Source organism: Sycon ciliatum, chromosome 13 (genome assembly GCF_964019385.1).
Source record: "Sycon ciliatum chromosome 13, ocSycCili1.1, whole genome shotgun sequence".
NCBI lineage: Eukaryota > Metazoa > Porifera > Calcarea > Leucosolenida > Sycettidae > Sycon > Sycon ciliatum.
The window spans coordinates 14,107,166-14,128,230 of NC_088655.1; the positions used below are offsets into that span (position 1 = coordinate 14,107,166).

Genomic DNA, 21,065 nt, shown 5'->3' on the forward strand with positions numbered 1-21,065 from the left:
ACCGGCCTAACTAACTTCCTATCTGCAGTAGCAACTCTTCATTCAGTTCAGTGCATTTCAAGGCAAACAGTCGGCTAGAAGAGTGTATCCAGGACGCCTCTTTGCTTGATTGTCAACACACTGCCTTGGCATGGGCAGCAAACTGTAGTCACTGAGCCCTGGCATGGGCAGCAAACTGTAGTCACTGAGCCCTGGCATGTACATCTACAATCATGTTCTATCAATATGTTCTGTATGCTTCGCCGACCAACAACAATACCCTTGACATTGTTGCAATGTTTGTGACATCAGTGCTGTAGTAGAAAAATACAACTCAAAAAGGTACTGACAGCTCCTGTCCTCAGGCTCAGGGGCCTGTGAACATGCATTATACTTTATAGCTTACTACACAGTCAGTGTGTCCTGTGTAACATTATTTTGGGAAAACTGTTATGTGAGCAGCCTGACTGGACCTCACACACAAACCAACATTCGCACAACGAAGGAAATCATTAGGCTGGTCATTTCCCAGAGGTTTTTCATAACACCTAGTTTTTTTTGACAAAGACATGAAAGAAAATAAGATACTAGTATAGAAATTTTGGCTATTCTCAAAATGATTTAAAAAATCCATTTGGAGACGAGACTAATGACATCAATGAAGACGTCAACAACATGATTCGCCAACCAAGGCAGGGCCGCCGTTCACGCTGGATCAATTTGCAATAGAAATCGAGTGTGCTGCCGCAGCAGATACCGCACAACTAGCCTAGCCTAGTGGCCTGGTGGAGGTTGGAAAAAAGTGTCTATTTCTTGCCCTTAGCAGCTGGCTTGGCACCGGACTTCTCCAGCTCGATCAGCTTAACAACACCAGTATGCATGTCCTGCACACACTGTACTTCGGACAAGCCGAGACGACGCTTGTTACTGATGTCGTAGACTCCGCCGGACGACTCTGAGTGTTCGCCGTGAATGCCACGCGCCTGGATGTGGTACTGGTCGCAGATGCTCTGGAATTCTTTGTGACCGGCCGCGTGTGGGATCTTGATGTGAACGCTGGCACGCATGCCCGTACCCAGGTTAGTCGGGCAGGAGCTCAGGTAGCCGAGGTTAGGCGTGTGCTGGAATCCCAGCTTGCTCTCTATGGCGTTGACGGCACGGGCCAGACGCTCAAACACGGCCTGAATGTCGCCACCCTTCTGCATGGATATGATGCGCAGCTGATCTTCTTCATTCACCCATGTCAGGAATGTCTTGTTGTCGTTGTGGAAGATTCCACGGCCAGAGGGCCACTCACGGTTGACACCAGCAGCCTCCAGGAATCGATCACCCTTCTTGAAGAGGAAATGATCATCGATCAACTGCTTGGCAGTGGCATCAGGCATACCCGAGAGGGGAAAGTAGCGACCCTTCAGATCGCCACCTAGGCTCTCCAGGACGTCGACCACTTTACGCTCCACCTCTAGTCGATCAAAGTAGCCGATACCTGGTGTCAGCGAATACCCTTTCAAGTTACGTGCAACACGAATACGCGTGGAGAGAATGTACACACCCTCTGGGTCGGGGTTCGGAGCTTTCAGGTGTGCTGGGTTGAAGTCGGACGGGTGGTTATCAGTGACCTTATAGCCCTTGTGGTAATCCTCGATGATCGGGTTGATGAGGGCAGCGAATCGTGAGTAGCTTTCCTCATCAGGTACGTACACGCCGATACTGCTATCCTGGTTCTGCACACCGCTGTTGACCATGTCCTTGAGATTGCCACCGCTAGCAGAGCGCACATCCTTCAGTTTGTCGAACACGGCTGGTGTCAGAAAACGCTTCAGAGCTGATTTGCAGCTATCTTTGAATATAGGGAACTCCATAGTTCTATCGATGGTGGTGGTAAAGTCCTGAAATAACAATGGCCCGTATAGAGCTAAGATGAAAGTAAATAGTCCGCTGAGCGACACAAATAACAGCATTCGCTGGCGAGTGAAGCAAGATCGACACCAGGCCTTGAGCATCACTTCTTCAGCATGACATGCGGACGTTGCTGGGCACGCACAAACCGCCTGCTCGTGGGGAGCCCATTCTATAGATCTACGACACTTCGTCTTTGTGTGGGCACGCAGCGACGACTGAGCTGAGACAGTGAGAGCTGCAGATACCGCGGATACTGCCTGTGCGCAGCCAAGCCCTCTTGCGTAACTAGGGACAAGGGCATGAGGGTATGAAAATGCACTGACTCTGTATCACGAGGCCGAGGCCGGTTTGAACCCCCCGCCCCTGGCGCAACTACCGGTACATAATTATTATGTAACCCAATGCTATGATGTATGTATACTGTAGGCTAGTAGTAATAATATTAATAAGGCTCACACGCTATGCCCAACGAATGAGTATGTGTGTGCCTCTCGCACTATCCTGCCTATGTCCTGGATCTGCAGTGCAGTGTTGATCTACACGGCATTTCTGGTGTGACAGTGGTGTGTGATGGGCGTTCAGACCTTTTACTCCCTGAGACACATGACCGGGTACCTCACTCCCATGGAACTCTACCGGACTGAACACCAGTCGCCTGCTAGTCCAGGCCTACCTACATAATAAACTGTCCTTGTAGCCTGATGACTGATGTCTGGACAAGACAGGTTGAAGACTAATGAGTAATGAAGGCCGTGCTTGCACTTGAGTTAGTTGTCCTCGCGGTGTGTGGCACCCATAATCCATGCTATGGCAGGTACCGGCAGTCAATCAGCCGACAAGAGTACGATGTGGGATTGTGGGGCATGGACTAGTCGACTGAGTCTGTTGTTGTCTTGATGTCAATTCTAGACTGACGTGTCAGACACCCAGCGCGTTGACACTTCGATCTGCGAGGGGCGGGACCGCGGACCGCACAGCATGCATGCAGGAGACTCAACTCATCCAACTGTATAGATCATGTTGACGTGCGGACCATACCGTCCAAGACCAAGGGTACTCGTTATATTTAAAGTAAAGTCTCTTTCTGTACGGACAAAATAAGCATCCTGAAATGAACACAGGTATCTAGTACTATAATGTGTTGTTGGGCCCATGGGGAAATAGGAAGAGTAATGTAGAACGGTGTGTTGTACTCCTGGAAATACTACATCATGTACTAATACAGTGAACACTATGTCATTGCACAAGCTGGATTTCCAATAGCTACCATCGGCATCGTGTGTAGCACTTGGCAAGGCAAACATCATCGGCAGGGACCTACTAGTACCCAAGACAACGATCGGATACATTTCATTCATACATTTATGTGAACACACAAACACATACACAAACCCATACACAAACACACACGCACGCCGAAATGTCATTATAAAACTGGGCACTGGTTTGCTAGGAATAAGGTAGTCCTGCAATCGAGTACCCCCCCCCCCCCCCATACATAGACAGACAGACAGACAGACACGGGCAAACACATACACACACACACACACACACACACACACACACACACACACACACACACACACACACACACACACACACACACACCTGCACCTCAAGGAACTCAGCTTGATGCATAGCACAAGGGCATCACCAGTCGGCCAGCTGCTGAACGCCGCCCCGTGGCCCTAGATACGAGTACGTGTTCGCACATGCAAGCATGAACACCCACATCCCCACACACGGACACACGTGTGCAGAATAAGGCCACCTGGTTTAGCTGTAAGTCAGCTTATGACCAGTAACCATGTAACAGGCTAGTGCTGCTAACACCAGCAGCAGCAGCAGCACCACCACCACCACCACCAGCACCAGCAGCCGCAGCACCACCATCAGCAGCAGCAGCAGCACCACCAGCACCACCATCAGCAGCAGCAGCACCACCAGCACCACCGTCAGCAACAGCACCACCACCAGCACCATCAGCAGCACCAGCACCACCACCAGCAGCACCACCAGCACCAGAGTAATATTGAACCGGGCCAAATTCATCAAAACCCAGCGTGGCATTCTGAACATGGTTGCGGCCATGACATGGGTCAGGCTCATAGAAAGATCAGGTGAAGACCATGAGTAAGAGATAAACCACTATTGGCAGTATTGCTACTAGCATTAGAACTGAAGCTACACAGCATGCAGTCTTATAATCAATTATGTTACTTTCTAGTGTCAGTGAGTGATGATGGCAGTGCAACAGCTATCAGCATGGCAACGGTGAGGACAGAACCATGGCAACGGTGAGGATGGAGCCATGGCAACGGTGAGGACAGAGGCATTACTAGAATTGAGCAGCAGGGCATCTCTACTTCAGGAAAGGGAATCATCAAGAGCTATGTGCAGTCGGTAACCATGGAAACAAGAGCCATTGAAAGTTGAAAAAAAGTATTTACAGTGAGAATGTCCCGCGGACATCGGGACTAACAAAAAATCTAGTGCTGTCTGTTTTACAGCATGCAAGAGGCAACAGAATGAGCGGGCCAGTGAACACACACAATACTGGAGCTGCTGCTGCTGTAACAGCTACATGTCATGTTCACTGTACGTGCTGCAATGCAACACAGCCATATACGGTAGCTGCATTACAACATTGGATGGTGGCAATTAAATAATAGTCGGGAATGGCTGTTGATATTAGAACATCTCTTTTAGTTACATGTTGTAGTGGGCCATTGATAAAAACAAAACAAAAAAGCTGACAGAAAATGACCATTCCTATCTATACAGATTATGACATAATCCATACAGACCATGACACAATCCATACAGACCATGACATAATCCATACAGATTATAACATAATACTGCAAGCTGTAATTGTAGCTGAGCAAGGCCGCTACGTCTAACTAAAAACAACAATTTTACTCGCTATGTCCTACAGAGTCCAGTGTAAATGTACCATACACACACACAGGCTAGCATGTACAGGCTAGCATGTACAGGCTAGCGTTCGTGTGATTCCGTGGAAGTGCAGATGAAAGAGACCAATTATTACTACGCACACTGGTCCAGTTGCACACCAAGTGAACAGCCACCCGCACAGGGGAATGTTGTTCACCGTCATTGATGACCAACCCCCTCTCACATACGCACACACACACACAATGCGCCATCGTCAAACCACGACCAGTAACACACTCCATAGTGGAATGGCAGTCCAAACCAAACCGCTGGCAACTGCATCAATCCATGTAACACACATTTGAGTAATGTATGTACACGACTTATTGTAACACACACACACACACACACACACACACACACACACACACACACACACACACACACACACACACCCACACACACACACACACACACACACACACACACACACCCACACACACACACACACACACACACACCCACCATCGGCTGAGTAGTAACGTAGGCCCAACTGATAGCAACACTCTAAACTACACAGCAACAGCAGCATTACTGGTTCTTTTGCCGGCGGAAGAAGCTACCAGAGCGCTTCACACTGGAAGACTGTGAGGAGGAGGATGCGGATGTGCCATTTGGTGATGGTGGAGCATGTTGACAGGCTAGAGATAGCTCCACACGCGCACCTACACAACACACATAAGCACGCACACACGACACATAGACATACACATAGACAGACAGACAGATACACACACACACATACACACACACACACACACACACACACACACACACAGAACAACAGGAGTGAGTAATGGCATAGTAGCCTATGACAAACACAGCAGCTCAGTTTGCCATTCGTAAGTTACCATACACCAGTCTACAAGGGTAGGTGACCAGGGCCTCACAACACATACACAAGATTTCAAGCACATAAACTGATAAAGTGATTCACCAGGCAGACAAAATACTCACATATTTAAACACGCATGACACCCCCCCCCCCCCACATAACGTTACGCACGCTACCCTCCCTCCCCTTTGCAAGAGCGGTGATCGTAAGGTTATACTTCGAAGTAAGACATTTAAATCTTGAGTAGACTTGACATGTACATGTATTTGTAAGAGAACGAGATTTTTCGAGTTTCGGTTCAAAATTTGACTGAATGGGTACCCGATTCTTTTCAGCTGGTGGTTCCAAAACCGGTTCCTTACCCGAACCGTTTCACCCCTAGTTGCTATAACATGAACATGTAGAGTGATGGTAGGATAGACTAGTAGACTGACCATTGCCCATGTTGAGCCACTTGGTTTTCTGTGTTAATCCTTCCATGAACTTCTCCAGCACGATGGTCTGTGTGCCAATGGTTGTCTTAGAACTACTCTTCAAGTCAATAGTCAGCAGGGAATCACTTGATACTGATGCCTCCTCAACCTAGGTGACAGCATAGGCAGCAAATAGGTACACAGCACAAACACACCGACACAAACATCTACATGATTATGACAAACAGAGAGGTCCCAAGCTGTCCAATACAGTACTCTATGCCGAAAGGCAGAGCTAGTTCCATCGAGAATAAGAGAATGAAAAAAGGGATGATCGCTTTATAAATAATAGTGCGTGAAACTCGGAGAAAACCCCTTTTTTCATCCTCTTATTCTTGTTGTACATGATTATGATAATGATTCGTGAGCCACGGGAACTGGGCAGTTAGTCTGTTATGGAAACACAGCAGCAGCAACAGACACTGATCCAGTGCCAGCAAACACAGCAGCAGACACTGTGATCCATATCCAGGAAACACAGCACACCGTACCTGGAATGTCTCTCTCCATTCTGGCGTCAGTGTTCCCTTGACACGACGTGATTTGTAGATTTCTGGACCTCGCGAGAATGGCTGTGGACGTTCAAAGAATGATCGGCTAGCAGAAAGAAAAGAAGAAGAAGAAGAAAGGAACAGAAGTGATGTTGACTTTCACCTCCTCACAGTGCAGAGAATTATGAAAGAGGTCAGTCAGAATGCAGCAGGCGGTCAATTGTCAACCGTCAATTGTGAAGAATTGTATATTGCCAGCAATCAAATACTCTGTTCTAGAAGAAAAATTATCTTAGAAAATCAAGCCCGCACCCTTCTGCTTCAAACAGTGTTTCCTTGCGTTTGAATTCATAATGACTGCAGATTGCTACACAGATTCTTGCCACCCACCCTGGAGGAGGGGGTCACATCCAAGACAGTGTCCTCAAAGATTGCCATTCTCTTCCGCCACAGGCAGTGCCTCCCAATGCCATGCCGCTCAACCTACTTGAGATGTATAATTTTACCCACATTCCAATACGCATGCAACAGCTTTTCCTCTTCCCTTTCCTCTGCACAACGTGATCGTCTTGAGAAACTTCTCAAGCGAGCTGTGCGTGTTGTCTGCTCTGCTCCGTTCCTGTCTCCAACTGCCCCTCTTTTTGAACGCCTCAGCATTCAACCCCTGCAATCAATGTATTGCCGCAAACTCCTCCTGCTAACCTTTCGTGTAATTCATAATAACTGTAGTGTGCTTCTTCATGACCTTGTCACACCTCTGTCACACACTCGTCGAACGAGGAGCACAGATGTTCCCCTGCTTCTTTTCCCGAGGATCATATCTGCCGCTGCCACACGCAGCCCTTCATATCAATGTCCCGCTCTCTGGAATAAGTTGCCTGCATCTATACGATCACTGAAGAAACCAGGTCAATTCCGGACCGCTCTTTTACCCCACCTGAAAAATTCACCGACTTACGTTGCTCACTGATCAAATAATTATGCAATCTTTCCTCTGCTAGCTAGCTGCTGTCTTAAATCCTACTCTTTTTTTCTATTTTCTTTTTTTTCTCTTTAATCTTTTCCTTACATTTGTGTGCCTGTTTGTCTTTAGTCGATCTCATGTAATAAGGCAACACTGCCTGTTTGTTATTCGACGTTAAATAAACCAATCCAAAAAATCCAATCCAAGTGATGTGACTCATTGCAAAGTCCTCTAAGGCCACACGTTTTTATTTCTATGTTTCTCGTCACCTGAAAATCTAAAAACGTATGCGAGAGGTGGAAAAAAATAAAAAATGACCGAAAAATAAAAAAAGTTTATTAGACCTTTGTTCACACTAAAATCCACCAATACACCATGCAAAATAGCATCCATAGTTAGCAACTAGTATCAAGAGTCCATAAACAGTTTTTGGACTCTTGCTTTTTTGTAGTTTGTGGCAGGAGCTTCTGTCACAATCTGTGCATGTGCAGCTAGATTGCGCACAATAATTGCATGGTGACCTCGCATCATGATTGTGTCGCGCAGGCCAGGCCACATTATGTACATGTGCATGTGCATGAGTGTGCTGGTCCCCACATGCACATGTGCACAGTCAGTGCAGCACATTTTTTCTTTTTTTCCTCCAGACTCCTGAATCGTATGCGCGTGGGTGACGAGAAACATAGATATAAAAACGTGTGGCCTAACTTGCAAATATAAAGAGAAGATAGATAGATAGATAGATAGGTAGATAGAGAGCCGGAAGAGAGAGAGAGAGAGAGAGAGAGAGAGAGAGAGAGAGAGAGAGAGAGAGAGAGGGGGAGAGAGAGAGAGAGAGGGGGGGGGGGGAGAGAGAGAGAGAGAGAGAGAGAGAGAGAGAGACGGAAGAGAGAGAGAGAGGACATAAGTTGGTACCATCCTTGATCTGGTTCGGCATTGTTCAAGCTGCTGATCCTATGCAATTAGTATCCGGCAACATTGTGTGTATGAGTCAATGGCTAACTAACGTGTTCAGACGAATCTTGACATACAACTCCAGAGAATCTGCACGACACCAACAACAAGAGAAAATCATGAAATGCACAACGTCAGGTAGTGTTAGGCCATCGCAGTACTGTCAGGTTCTGAAGAACTGGCTGTCAGCATTGTAGCCTAGGCTGTTCTTATTTTCATGTACTATGGTCTATGCACAGTTGAGTCACTGTGTATACATTGGTATGCTGTGCTTGGTGAAATTCTAGCCTGGTCGTTCTTCAGCACCCAGTAGTACTATACTAGTAGTCAAAGTCTTTCACATCATGCATCTCAGTAACAGCAACAGTAGCATCAGCAGCAGCCAACGCAGCAGCAGCACCACCAGCAGCAGCGGCAGCAGCAGCAACAGCGATCACATCAATCCCAACTCACCAGCCTCTCCTTTCAAGCCGTCAGCGCGTATGACAGTCCCTGAGAGGTAGAATAGCTGAGAGCGATTGGAAAGCGGAGAAAAAGGAGCAGAGCCTTGTGTAGCAGTAGACTGCCTTGAAAGACGACGCTGACGTACACCGTTCCCATCTGCCGCTGTCTCCTAAGAGAGAGAGAGAGAGAGAGAGAGAGAGAGAGAGAGAGAGAGAGAGAGAGAGAGAGAGAGAGAGAGAGAGAGAGAGAGAGAGAGCAGTGTTGCCACATTATTATAGCCGAATATCAGTAGGATAAAAAAACAAAATGCATCATCCGGTGGCTTCGCCCCCGGACCCCCTCCCCTATATAGCGACCTCAATACACACACAAACGCGCGGCACTAATAAGAAAAAAATTTCACGTTTTGCGCGAGACTCAGGCTGAGTTTGCCGATTATTCTCGAGACAGAGGATGATTTCGCTTAGCGCCTTAGGAGAGAGCTATGGAAACACGCGTAATGAGCAGTAAAAGCCAAAAAATCTGGATCATGACTTCTAAACCACGCATACAGTACTGTGGGTCGCCGAAGAACTGTGGGGTCAGCCTCCTAGCCTAGACCGTTCTTAATTTCATGTGTTACAGTCTATGCACGGTTGAGCCACCCCGTATACATTGGCATGCTGTGCTTGGTAACATTCTAGCCTGATCGTTTTTTGGCGCCCGACAGTACTCTAAGGTCAAACTTGGACACTTTCATGGCTGTTGTCGGCAGGAGAAGGTCAATTGTCGGCAGGTCGTGACATGCCTCAAAAATCGGCAGGCTACTGACATGTCGGCAGGTGTGGCAACACAGGAGAGAGTGAGAAGAGCAGATTAGCTGAAATGTAACAACCATCTCTGCGTAGGGTAGGTGTACATCTGGCACACATTCGTCATTTTAGGCGTTTCTTGTTTGAACTCTCTACACAGTGATGTGTACACAATCAGGGAGCTGGCCGTGGTCATTCCACTGGATTAGCCCCCCTCCCCCCCCCCCCCCCCCTCCCTCCACACACACACCCTGAAGAAGAAGAACACATCACAACATGCATAGTGGACCCGAGAAGCAGGACAATGGCAGTGACAACTAAAGCATTTGCAATGCAGTAACATATACCGCCAGGAAGAACAGCAGCAGCAGTAGCAGCAGCATCACCACCAATTCATCATCCGGAGCAGTAGCAAGTTAACAATGACCTTACAGCAGCAAACGCAAATACAAAGATAGTACCGAAAGTGTTGAACCCCCATCACTTACAGTAGATGTTGCTGATACATCAGGATCTGACACATTGCTATTGACAGAGTGTGTTGAGTTTATTTCACTGCCTGATTTGAGATTCACTCCATCATACGAACCGGAGAGTTGCTTGGATGCTGTGAGAACAGAGAGTGAAATAGAAAGATAAAACAGAGAGGTTCCAGGTTTTCCAATAGAGTGCTCAATACCGAAAGGCAGAGCTAGTTCAAACAATAATAAGAGGATGAAAAAAGTGTTTTAACTAGAGATAGATAGATAGATAGAGAGAGAGAGAGAGAGAGAGAGAGAGAGAGAGAGAGAGAGAGAGAGAGAGAGAGAGAGAGAGAGAGAGAGAGAAAGAGAGAGAGAGAGAGAGAAAGAGAGAGAGAGAGAAAGAGAGAGAGAGAGAAAGAGAGAGAGAGAGAGACACACACACACACACACAGCATTCGTACTACTTCCACGACACAAAGGGCTGTGTAAGTCCAGGGCACCGATGCGTATGAAATTGAAACACGTACCACAACAATCCATGTCTGTAGAAGGCATTGTGGACAGATAGTATGTAGAAAAATAGTGAGCATATGAACAGGTTTTAGATGAGAATGTATTGAGAATATTCTTGATGAACAGTAGTTCAGAGAACGGTGCTAGAAACACACAGAGAAGACTTGAGCACTTGCTGATAATCACGTGAACAAGTAACCAGTGAAAAACAGTCAGCATACATTAATATCTTTACCAGGTGTGTGTTGCTCTCCGCTAAGACGTGATCCAGCCGCCGCCGCTGCTGGCCCAGGAGATTTGGACCCATTGTCCATTGACCTGGAGCGATGGTGACCAGCACCAGACCGAAGCTTGCCAGAACGAGCTGGACAAGAATACCAAACAAACACAATCATGATGATGAACACGGAACCACAGAGTGAGACAGGTACACTGTGATTGCCTCCCCCCCCACACCCCACACATATCTACATCCTATACATACCTGATTCTCACACCAGAGCCCCCCCCCCCCCCACCCACACACACATATCTACATCCTATACATACCTGATTCTCACACCAGAGCCCCCCCCCCCCCCACCCACACACACATATCTACATCCTATACATACCTGATTCTCACACCAGAGCCCCCCCCCCCCCCCCCCCCCACCCACACACACATATCTACATCCTATACATACCTGATTCTCACACCAGAGCCCCCACCCACACACACATATCTACATCCTATACATACCTGATTCTCACACCAGAGCCCCCCCCCCCCCCCCCACCCACACACACATATCTACATCCTATACATACCTGATTCTCACACCAGAGCCCCCCCCCCCCCACACACACACTTATCTACATCCTATACATACCTGATTCTCACACCAGAGCCCCCCCCCCCCCCCCACCCACACACACACATATCTACATCCTATACATACCTGATTCTCACACCAGAGCCCCCCCCCCCCCACCCACACACACACTTATCTACATCCTATACATACCTGATTCTCACACCAGAGCCCCCCCCCCCCCCCCACCCACACACACATATCTACATCCTATACATACCTGATTCTCACACCAGAGCCCCCCCCCCCCCCCCCCCACCCACACACACATATCTACATCCTATACATACCTGATTCTCACACCAGAGCCCCCCCCACCCACACACACACTTATCTACATCCTATACATACCTGATTCTCACACCAGAGCCCCCCCCCCCCCCACCCACACACACACTTATCTACATCCTATACATACCTGATTCTCACACCAGAGCCCCCCCCACCCACACACACACTTATCTACATCCTATACATACCTGATTCTCACACCAGAGCCCCCCCCCCCCCCCACCCACACACACACTTATCTACATCCTATACATACCTGATTCTCACACCAGAGCCCCCCCCCCCCCCACCCACACACACACTTATCTACATCCTATACATACCTGATTCTCACACCAGAGCCCCCCCCCCCCCACCCACACACACACTTATCTACATCCTATACATACCTGATTCTCACACCAGAGCCCCCCCCCCACCCACACACACACTTATCTACATCCTATACATACCTGATTCTCACACCAGAGCCCCCCCCCCCCCCCCACCCACACACACACTTATCTACATCCTATACATACCTGATTCCCACACCAGAGCCCCCCCCCCCCCCACACACACACACTTATGTACACTGTACCTCTCTCCCATCCCCTCCAACACACCTAAAAGTGCACACACCCACGCACAAACAATACTCACTTTTGCTTGATACAGATGACGAGGAAACTACACTATCACCAGCAGCAGCACCAGCAGTCACGGCAGTTTTACTTGCACCGTGCTGGTCTGCACTATCAGCATCAGGTGTTGCAGTCACTGATGTCCCGGCTGCTGCGGCTGCTACTGCAGCTTGGAGAATGTTACTTCCACTGTCTACATGTGACATGGCTGACACAGAGGATATTGATGAAGGGCAGTGAGATGGGGCACTGCTTGATGCGGCAATCCTATATACACACAGTGGTAACAAGCAGGGAATGTACAAGAACACAGTACTGTCGGCCGTCGAAGAACGACCAGCCTAGAATTTCAATTTCACCAAGCACAGCATACCAATGTATACACGGTGACTCAACTGTGCAAAGACTGTAATTATATGAAAATAAGAACGGTCTAGGCTAGGAAGCTGATCCCTCAGTTCTTCGGCGGCAGACAGTACTGTAACTTGTTCACAGGAGAAGTGTGATCACGTCCACCGCACAGAGTGCTCAACAGTGCTGGCATGCACTGGAGCTTGTACACACAATGCAAGCGGTTGAGTAAGTTATCTTTTTTCCAGACACTTTTCAATACGCTGTGCGGTGTGTAGAAAGTACATGTACTACAGTGCTGGCAACTGAAATCCGACCCCCCCCCCCCCCCTAGCGGTGCGCTAGCCCCCTAGCGGTGCGCTAGCTGCGTTAGCGATTCGTACGAGACGCCAGGGGGGTTGGATTTCAGTTGCCAGCACTGTAGTACCACACACTGAAGTAACTGTTAGTGATCACCACTTGTATGTGGAGATATTAGCACACATACAAGCACATGTACCGTCATCTCCCGCCGATTATATGTCACATCCAGTTATAAGTCGCACCCGCACTTTCAGGTCACCATCGTTAAAAAGGTTCAGTGCGTTCACCCGAGTATTTAATCAAACTCGATTGAAAGGTGTTCTTGGGGTCGACTTTAGGGTATATATTGTAAACATGGTGCAACCTATATCTGGGAAAAAGCGGCATGCAATATCCATGTTCAACCAATACTGTAAGTGCATGTAATACATTCTAGCTCAAGAAGATCCAGTGTGAATTGGTAGCAGATTTCTGACACAGCAAGTCGACAGCACTGGAAAACGGGGTAGATTGGCTGAAAGTTTATAAATCCAAGACCGCAGCATGTACTTCAAAGTAGCCATGACAAGCCAGCCATGCAGCGGGACAAACGGGACAATGATGTCGGTGTTTCGTATTGTACTGCAGCTGGTGTTTTTTTTTGTTTTTTTTTCTCTCTACAAAATCCACATTATCTCCAGACACTGGGGTGAATAATGGAGTGTGGTGATGTTGCTGCTGCTGCTGCTGCTGCTGCTGCTGCTGCTAATGATGATGATGACCACACCGCTGACTATTGTGATCACACACAGCTGTGTATGGTCGTTTTCACGTGGATCCTAATATACTTTAGAACGAGGTCTGTCTCGTTGTCTAGGAAACGACCAATCAGCGACATTCCCGCCAAGGGCCTTATCAGAGTTTAAAGCCCGCTCAATCGTTATTTTACTACTCTTGATGACGCGTCGAGGGCCTTGGATTAGTTTAAAGCCCGCTGAATATACTCTAAACTGGTGCGTACAACTCCCTGTATGCATAATAGTACGGTGCAGATAATGAACTCTGCATAACGTATACGGTGTACTACTAAAAGCTACGCAATTCAGAAGTGTGTACGGTTTTTGCCTCCCGTATTCTTTCACCTGTACGAATTTTCTTTGTCAACAGCTTGCGGAAACCTATAAAAACCGAAGATCAAAGTCATTAGAGTTATCGACAAGGGGCTCTCAAAGCCCCTAAATAGCTCCACAAGCTACATGTATGAATAAGAATGAAGCTCGCAATAAGAGCCCAGCATTTCATTTGCTTCCATTCTACTTTTAGTAGTCCTAAGTGGTGCTGAGTTACCATAACTTACCAGAAGAAAATATTCTTTCATACCACACCAAGTCTCTCTGCACACAAACCACAAAACTACCCAATATAGTGGTACACAAGCATAATGGAAGTGAGATAATGCATGTAACCTCGTTCTAAAATAGTTAGTGCATGGCAGGGAGGGTCTTATGGCTTGTTTGTGCCCTTCAGGGTAGCCCTCGGGCCTACGGCCCTCAGGCTAACCTGTCGGGCACTAACAAGCCATAAGGCCCTCCCTGCCATGCACTAACCTATAAATAAAAGCAGAAATTTTCGGTGGTGTAATATTTTCGTTATTCTCCAAGATCGGCGGTTCGGTGGAGGGAAATATTTGGTAAACCCGTATTCCAGGTAAGTGTACTAGTACAGTGGAGATTGGATATAACGACCTTGGGTATAACGACAAATCGAGTTTAGCAACACAATTCTGTTGCCCAAGTCGTTTAGCAAGTCCTTTCTGTACATTATAGATCGGGTATAACGACCTCGAAAATAACGACAGATCGAATTTACTGACACTTTTTTGGTGCCCGAAGATCTGAAAAACAGTGAAAATACATCGGATATAATGACTTTCTTCTTGTATCAGGCAGACTGGCATGTCTGGAACATGGTATAATGGCTGTGCCACGTGCCCGGACCTCCGGGTCACTCAATTATGTGTGCTTTAAATGCACGTTGTAGCCACAATGCAGCGGTGCGGGATGACTTTACCGTCCTTGAACAATGCATGCAAGACACAATCATGTAGAGTCATACACATCTGTTATCCACATGTACATGTACCTGTATATCTACAATACATTTCTGTCATTTTGATATACATATTGCATACTAAATGTGAAGATCGGGTTTAGTGACAGATCGAGTATAGCGACATTTTGCTTTCTCCCGAATGAGTGTCGTTATATCCAATCTCCACTGTACTATACTGAAATTTTCGGTGCCGAAATTTTTACCGCAAATAAAACACCACCGAAAATTTCTGCTTTCACGGTCGGCTACAAGCGGTGCAAACTTACGGGGATGGACTGTGACTGTCATCGGACGATGTTGAAACAGGTCCAACAGACTAAGAAATACACACATAAACACCCCCACACACACACACCCCCACACACACACACCCCCACACACACACACACACACACACGCACGTGTTAGAGGAATAGATGAACCGGTGCAAGAAACACGGGGAAGGCACCATGAAAACAGCAACAGCTATCAAATACAGTAGTACTGCCGGGTGCCGAAGAACTGGGAGTCAGCCTCCTAGCCTAGTAGGCCGCTCTAATTTTCATGTATGCACAACTGAGTCACCGTGTATTGGTGCGCTCTGCTTGGCGAAATCCTAGTCTGTTCTTTCTTCGACACTCCGCTCTTTGACACCCGGCAGTACAGAAGTGCTCAATGTGCCGCTGGACACTGAGTCTTCAGTCCCAACACACATACACGTATAGAAGACAAAACAACCCACTCAGGTTTAGTTAACACATTGTACCGAGAGTAACATGCATATGACCATCTTCCTGCAAGCCATGACGAGCAAACAAAAAGAAGACTCTTTTATAACTGCCATCAGCATTGGACAGCAAGTACAAAGGGAGCCAGGTTGAATATTGATGGTTGGCAGTGTCCTGACCAGGAACCTGGCACAGGAGAAAGCAGGCTCAATGCACGGGAGGGTGGACACGAGCAACTAATCCCTAGTGGTTTTTCCTCTTCCACGGGTGTACTGGAAGGTACCATACACAAATTTCCCAGGTGGGGTGACTAGACATGCTTATTAAGCAGGAAAGTGCCAGTTCACAATTTCAATCACATTTCACCTCCTACACTGCAGTACACTGCAGTACACTGCAGAGTGGGTAAGAAGTACATGGACATAGATCATCACAAACAATTTCCAGACCAAGACTGGCAAGAGACGAAGCAGCAGCAGCAGCAGCAATGTCAGCAGCAGCAACAGCAGTGGTGGTGGCAGTGTGTACCTGCTCGACGTTGAAAGAGAGCTGAACTTTGCCGTGAGCAACGTTCTGCAGAGAAAACCAACTGGGACCAGTCTACAACAGAAATATATACACACGCATGAACACGCATGAACATACACACACACATACACACACATGAACGCATGGATACACACGCACACACATGTGGACACGCACATACGCATGTGCACACATGTGGAGGTACCAAACGTCACGCAGTCAGTAATACTGGCACCAAAACACAACGCATGACTAACACCGCCTTACTCTAACAATGAATACACACACACACACACACACACACACACACACACACGCGCGCGCGTAGCACCAGGCATGGGTAGTTGTGTACATCTACCCGTGTTACCTATGCTCTGGTGGACCTCACCGGCAGGTGGGTACGAAAAATGTCAAAAAAACCCAATTGGGTATTATGCACGTACATAATACATGTACTGTAGTGGACATGGAAATCCGGTCGCACGTCTAGCAGCCCCAGGGCGCTGGCCATGCAGCCGTGGATAAGCGGTACACACATGCATTTATGCGCTGCAGCGCGCTGGTCGCATCGGATCAACATGTGCACTGCACGCAGTGTTCTGTACGCGCGCTGAGGGCGCCAGCCTTGGTCAATCGACTGGATTTGCATTTCCGCTATAGTATGTGTGCATGTTTATGTTCAATTTTCCCCATAACTTTGGTTGTATCTGGGCGAATTTGGACACCAGTAGGTGAGGGCAGATGGGTACCTTACTTCCCAAGTACAGAAAGGTACCACAGAACGCACGAGAAAGAAGCGAGCAAGATAAAGATAAAGAGAGAGAGAGAGAGAGAGAGAGAGAGAGAGAGAGAACAGAGCAGTGACCTTACCGAGCAACTTGTTATCATATCCATGTCAAGCTGAATGGTACCAAGTGCATCATCCGATAGTGTATCCTTGTCAAAACACACCTTTACACAGACATTGTACATACATGTGCATGCGCACACAAAAACACACGCGCGTGCGAAATGCATCCACACAGACATGTGCGTCCACACACACACACACACACACACACACACACACACACACACACACACACACACACATGCGCGCGCGTGCGCGCGCAAAGACAAACACACACACAGAGTCAAAATCATGCTAATACATGCACAAGACCAGCATTCTTCAACACATCCCTACCAACACATAGCACTATTATACTAACAAAGCACAGATTACTTGCTACCACACTTGCGGAAAGAACGTGATCGTACACTGGGAAAGGAATTTAAAACAGCAACCATAGCGGCAAAAGTTCATAAACAAGAGTATGCCGACTGTGGCTATGGATCTGTGCGCGGCGGCGCGCTGCCTTCAGTACAAAACCTGCCTGCATCACACTCCGTACTCATGAACTCAAACCCACAATCCCTCGTAAGCTCGTACCAGCACATCCGTTTCGCTCGATTCGTAAGAGTACAGACACAGTCTCTACAATTTGGGCACATGAGCTTCAGTTCCGTACAAAAGCTCATTTCAAACCAGAGGGAAAGTTTGGTGTTTGATTTTCCGCAGCGCACGGACTGTAGCTGCATAATGTACTGAAGGTAGCGCGCCGTGCATCTGGCCTATAGAAAAAAAGATCACAGTTGCATACTCTTGTCTACGGACTCCTGATAACGGTTATCAGCAGCAGCAGCAGCAGCAACAGCAGTAACATCGCCAGCAGCACTAGCAACAGCAGCAGCAGGATAACAAATATATAGTGAAGTACCGGTCCGTTATGGTACAGGTGGAATCCTGATAATTCGAACCTCAAAATGCCGGGAAAAAACTTCTAATTATCCGGACATTCTAATTATCCAAACATGAACCCACAACACAATATGTATGTCAAAATGCTCTCATGGTTACGCAGAGTTGCGCTATGGACCTAAGTCCTCAGACACAGATTTCACAGATACTGAACTGACCGGCACAGCCTGCTCATGCAAACTGAACAGATCAGTACAGAGTACAGTGAACTTTGAATTACACTTTGCTAAGCTGCTAACTTCGAATTATCAGCACAAATCCCACACATTTTCTATGTAAGTGGAATCCGTGGGACTTCTAATTAACCGGACATGTTCAGTTCGAGCTTCTAATTATCAGAACAAATTATGTGGGAATCGTATTGATAGAAATCGGTCCTGGGAAAACTTCTAATTAAGCGGTATGTTCGAATTAAGCCATACTCGAATTATCAGGATTCCACCTGTATTGCAAACATGACAACAGAACACCAGCATAACAACATGACAACATGACAGTACTGTATGAACTTACAATGGTTAACTTCTCATCATCTTTCAAGTACTCAATGGTGAAGGACTCTTCCCACTGTGGATGTAGGGTCTTGGGAATGACGCGTGTCTTGTAACGTACTGCTTTACCAACTTTCACAATACAGTACGGGTCACTCTTCCCTGCAGTGTTCAACAAACAAACACATACACACACACACACACACACACACACACACACACACACACACACTTGTACTTGCTCACTGCCAAAACTGGTCATGTGGGTCTCCCCGGGAGAGGGGAGAGAGACTCAAAAGGAATCTTGGAAAGATGACTCAATTGGCTATTGCACTGCCCAACGGCCAACACCCCCTGAAATCAACTCTGGGAGGACTTGGAAATGATCCCACTTATGGGCTCACCACACCTCAGTGAGTGGGTGAGGACAAGGTGCAGAAAAAGGATTGACGGCATCAGGGTATCCGTCCCAGGATCCAACTGCATTTACCCCCGTCTCCAGTCAAGGTAATACTTGCTACCAGTGTGGGTGGCTAAATCAGAGTGCATAAGAAAAAAGCTTCATTGGCATGCACGCACGCATACACATTCACGGCACATAACAAAGTACCATTGATGTCCTTGGACATGAGATCTCTTGCTCTGTGAATAATGATGTGAATAACACCTGTTAAACCACACAACAAACAAATACGTGCACGGTACGTGCGCTCGCACACACACACACACACACACACACACACACACACACACGCACATATGCGTACACACACAGGTACACACAGAGAGTAACATGATGAATACGTAGTTATACACACCTGAACATACTCTAAATTACTGACACACGTGTACAGATACACATACTACATGCTACAGCATTCCAAACCACAGCTTGACAAACCACAGCTTGAAAAACCTACAGTAGCAACGCCAGTTTAATCTTTTGATTCCTTTCACCACCACCACCACCGCCGCCGCCACCACCACCACCACCACCACCACCACGGCATACCATATCATTCGCTGGAGAACAACTTAAGTTGTGGGGTTGTGGGGCTAAATCCACCAATCAATGATCATCCCTAGGAACTTTCCAGGCCAGCGGCTCCAAAACTCATAAAAGAGCTACCTACGATGATTCTATCCTAAGGTTTCAGCACGTTTTGTCACTGATCTATTTTCTTGCAGATCAGTTACGTGACCGAAGGCAAGCTTGCAGTGTGGCCGCTTGCGTCATCGATCTACGCAAATATAATAGGCATGAAACAGACGTATGCATGCAAACACAAAGACACAAAAACACAGATACACACAGACACACACACACACACACACACGGACACACAGACACACACTGACACACACATACACACGGACACACAGACACAGACACACACACACACACGTGCACATGCAAGCATGGTACAGCTGAGCGGATCACCACTAACCCGGTGAGGCAAGACCGTATTCGACGCGGTTTGGAACAGACGCGGCATCACCTGCACCGCCACCCTGGAATAGAGACAAACACACATACACACCCACAAGTACATGAACAAACAGACAGACAAACAGACACACACACACACGCACACACTTGTACTTGTACTTGTTACTCACTGCAAAACTGGTCACGTGGGTCTCCCCGTGAGAGAGGAGAGAGACTCAAAAGGAATCTTGGAAAGATGACTCAATTGGCTATTGAACCGCCCAACGGCCGATAACCCCTGAAATCCCCAAAACTTTGGGTGGACTTGGAAATGATCCCACTTATGGGCTCACCATACCTCAGGAAGACACACACACACACGCACGCACACACACACACGCACGCACACACACACACACACATACACGCACGCACACTGCATGGCTCCATGACCGTACCTCAAGTCTGGCAATGTTTAGACCACCTTGCAGAGCTAGGTCAGCCACTTCATCAGCTGTTGGTACGACCTTCATTGTAGTCTCTGCACCACAGACATCCACACCAGTGTAACACAGAAACACTCAGTCAGTCAGTGACAATGTGTCAACTAAGCACTGTACAAGCTGCAAACCAGGCGGAGGATGATGGCAAAGTGAAGGGCATAACTTAGAAGTCGGAATGTAGAACTGCTGCTGTTGCTGTAGTGGACTGGTTATGCAACTTTTCACCGTACCTGTGGCTTACCATGCCGTCAGAAATGACGTACTGCACGAATTACGCTCCCACAGGAACCATCCCGAGTTGCACACTCTGGTTTATGTACTCTTG

The 21,065-nt window shown here is 47.5% G+C and overlaps 2 protein-coding genes across 2 annotated transcripts in view; both read right to left on the reverse strand.

Moving 5' to 3' along the window:
* Window positions 1–488: 488 nt before the first annotated feature.
* On the reverse strand, window positions 489–2,057 carry LOC135830080 (arginine kinase-like). The gene has a single exon (XM_065342466.1). It carries the CDS (start codon window positions 1,980–1,982, stop codon window positions 786–788), a length of 1,197 nt encoding a protein of 398 aa, XP_065198538.1. The 5' UTR covers window positions 1,983–2,057; the 3' UTR covers window positions 489–785.
* Window positions 2,058–3,911: 1,854 nt separating this feature from the next.
* The window catches only part of LOC135829831 (uncharacterized), a 42,564-nt gene continuing 25,410 nt past the window's right edge, over window positions 3,912–21,065 (reverse strand). Inside the window, exons 17-31 of the mRNA XM_065342218.1 lie at window positions 20,696–20,778; window positions 20,257–20,320; window positions 19,419–19,475; window positions 18,831–18,970; window positions 17,387–17,467; window positions 16,517–16,588; window positions 15,548–15,597; window positions 12,556–12,803; window positions 11,004–11,132; window positions 10,280–10,398; window positions 9,010–9,169; window positions 8,610–8,646; window positions 6,639–6,744; window positions 6,109–6,256; window positions 3,912–5,504 (exon numbers count right to left, since the gene is read on the reverse strand). Of these exons, the coding sequence (XP_065198290.1) occupies window positions 5,371–5,504; window positions 6,109–6,256; window positions 6,639–6,744; window positions 8,610–8,646; window positions 9,010–9,169; window positions 10,280–10,398; window positions 11,004–11,132; window positions 12,556–12,803; window positions 15,548–15,597; window positions 16,517–16,588; window positions 17,387–17,467; window positions 18,831–18,970; window positions 19,419–19,475; window positions 20,257–20,320; window positions 20,696–20,778 (1,628 nt within the window). The 3' untranslated portion in view covers window positions 3,912–5,370. The remainder of the gene's footprint in view (window positions 5,505–6,108; window positions 6,257–6,638; window positions 6,745–8,609; window positions 8,647–9,009; window positions 9,170–10,279; window positions 10,399–11,003; window positions 11,133–12,555; window positions 12,804–15,547; window positions 15,598–16,516; window positions 16,589–17,386; window positions 17,468–18,830; window positions 18,971–19,418; window positions 19,476–20,256; window positions 20,321–20,695; window positions 20,779–21,065) is intronic.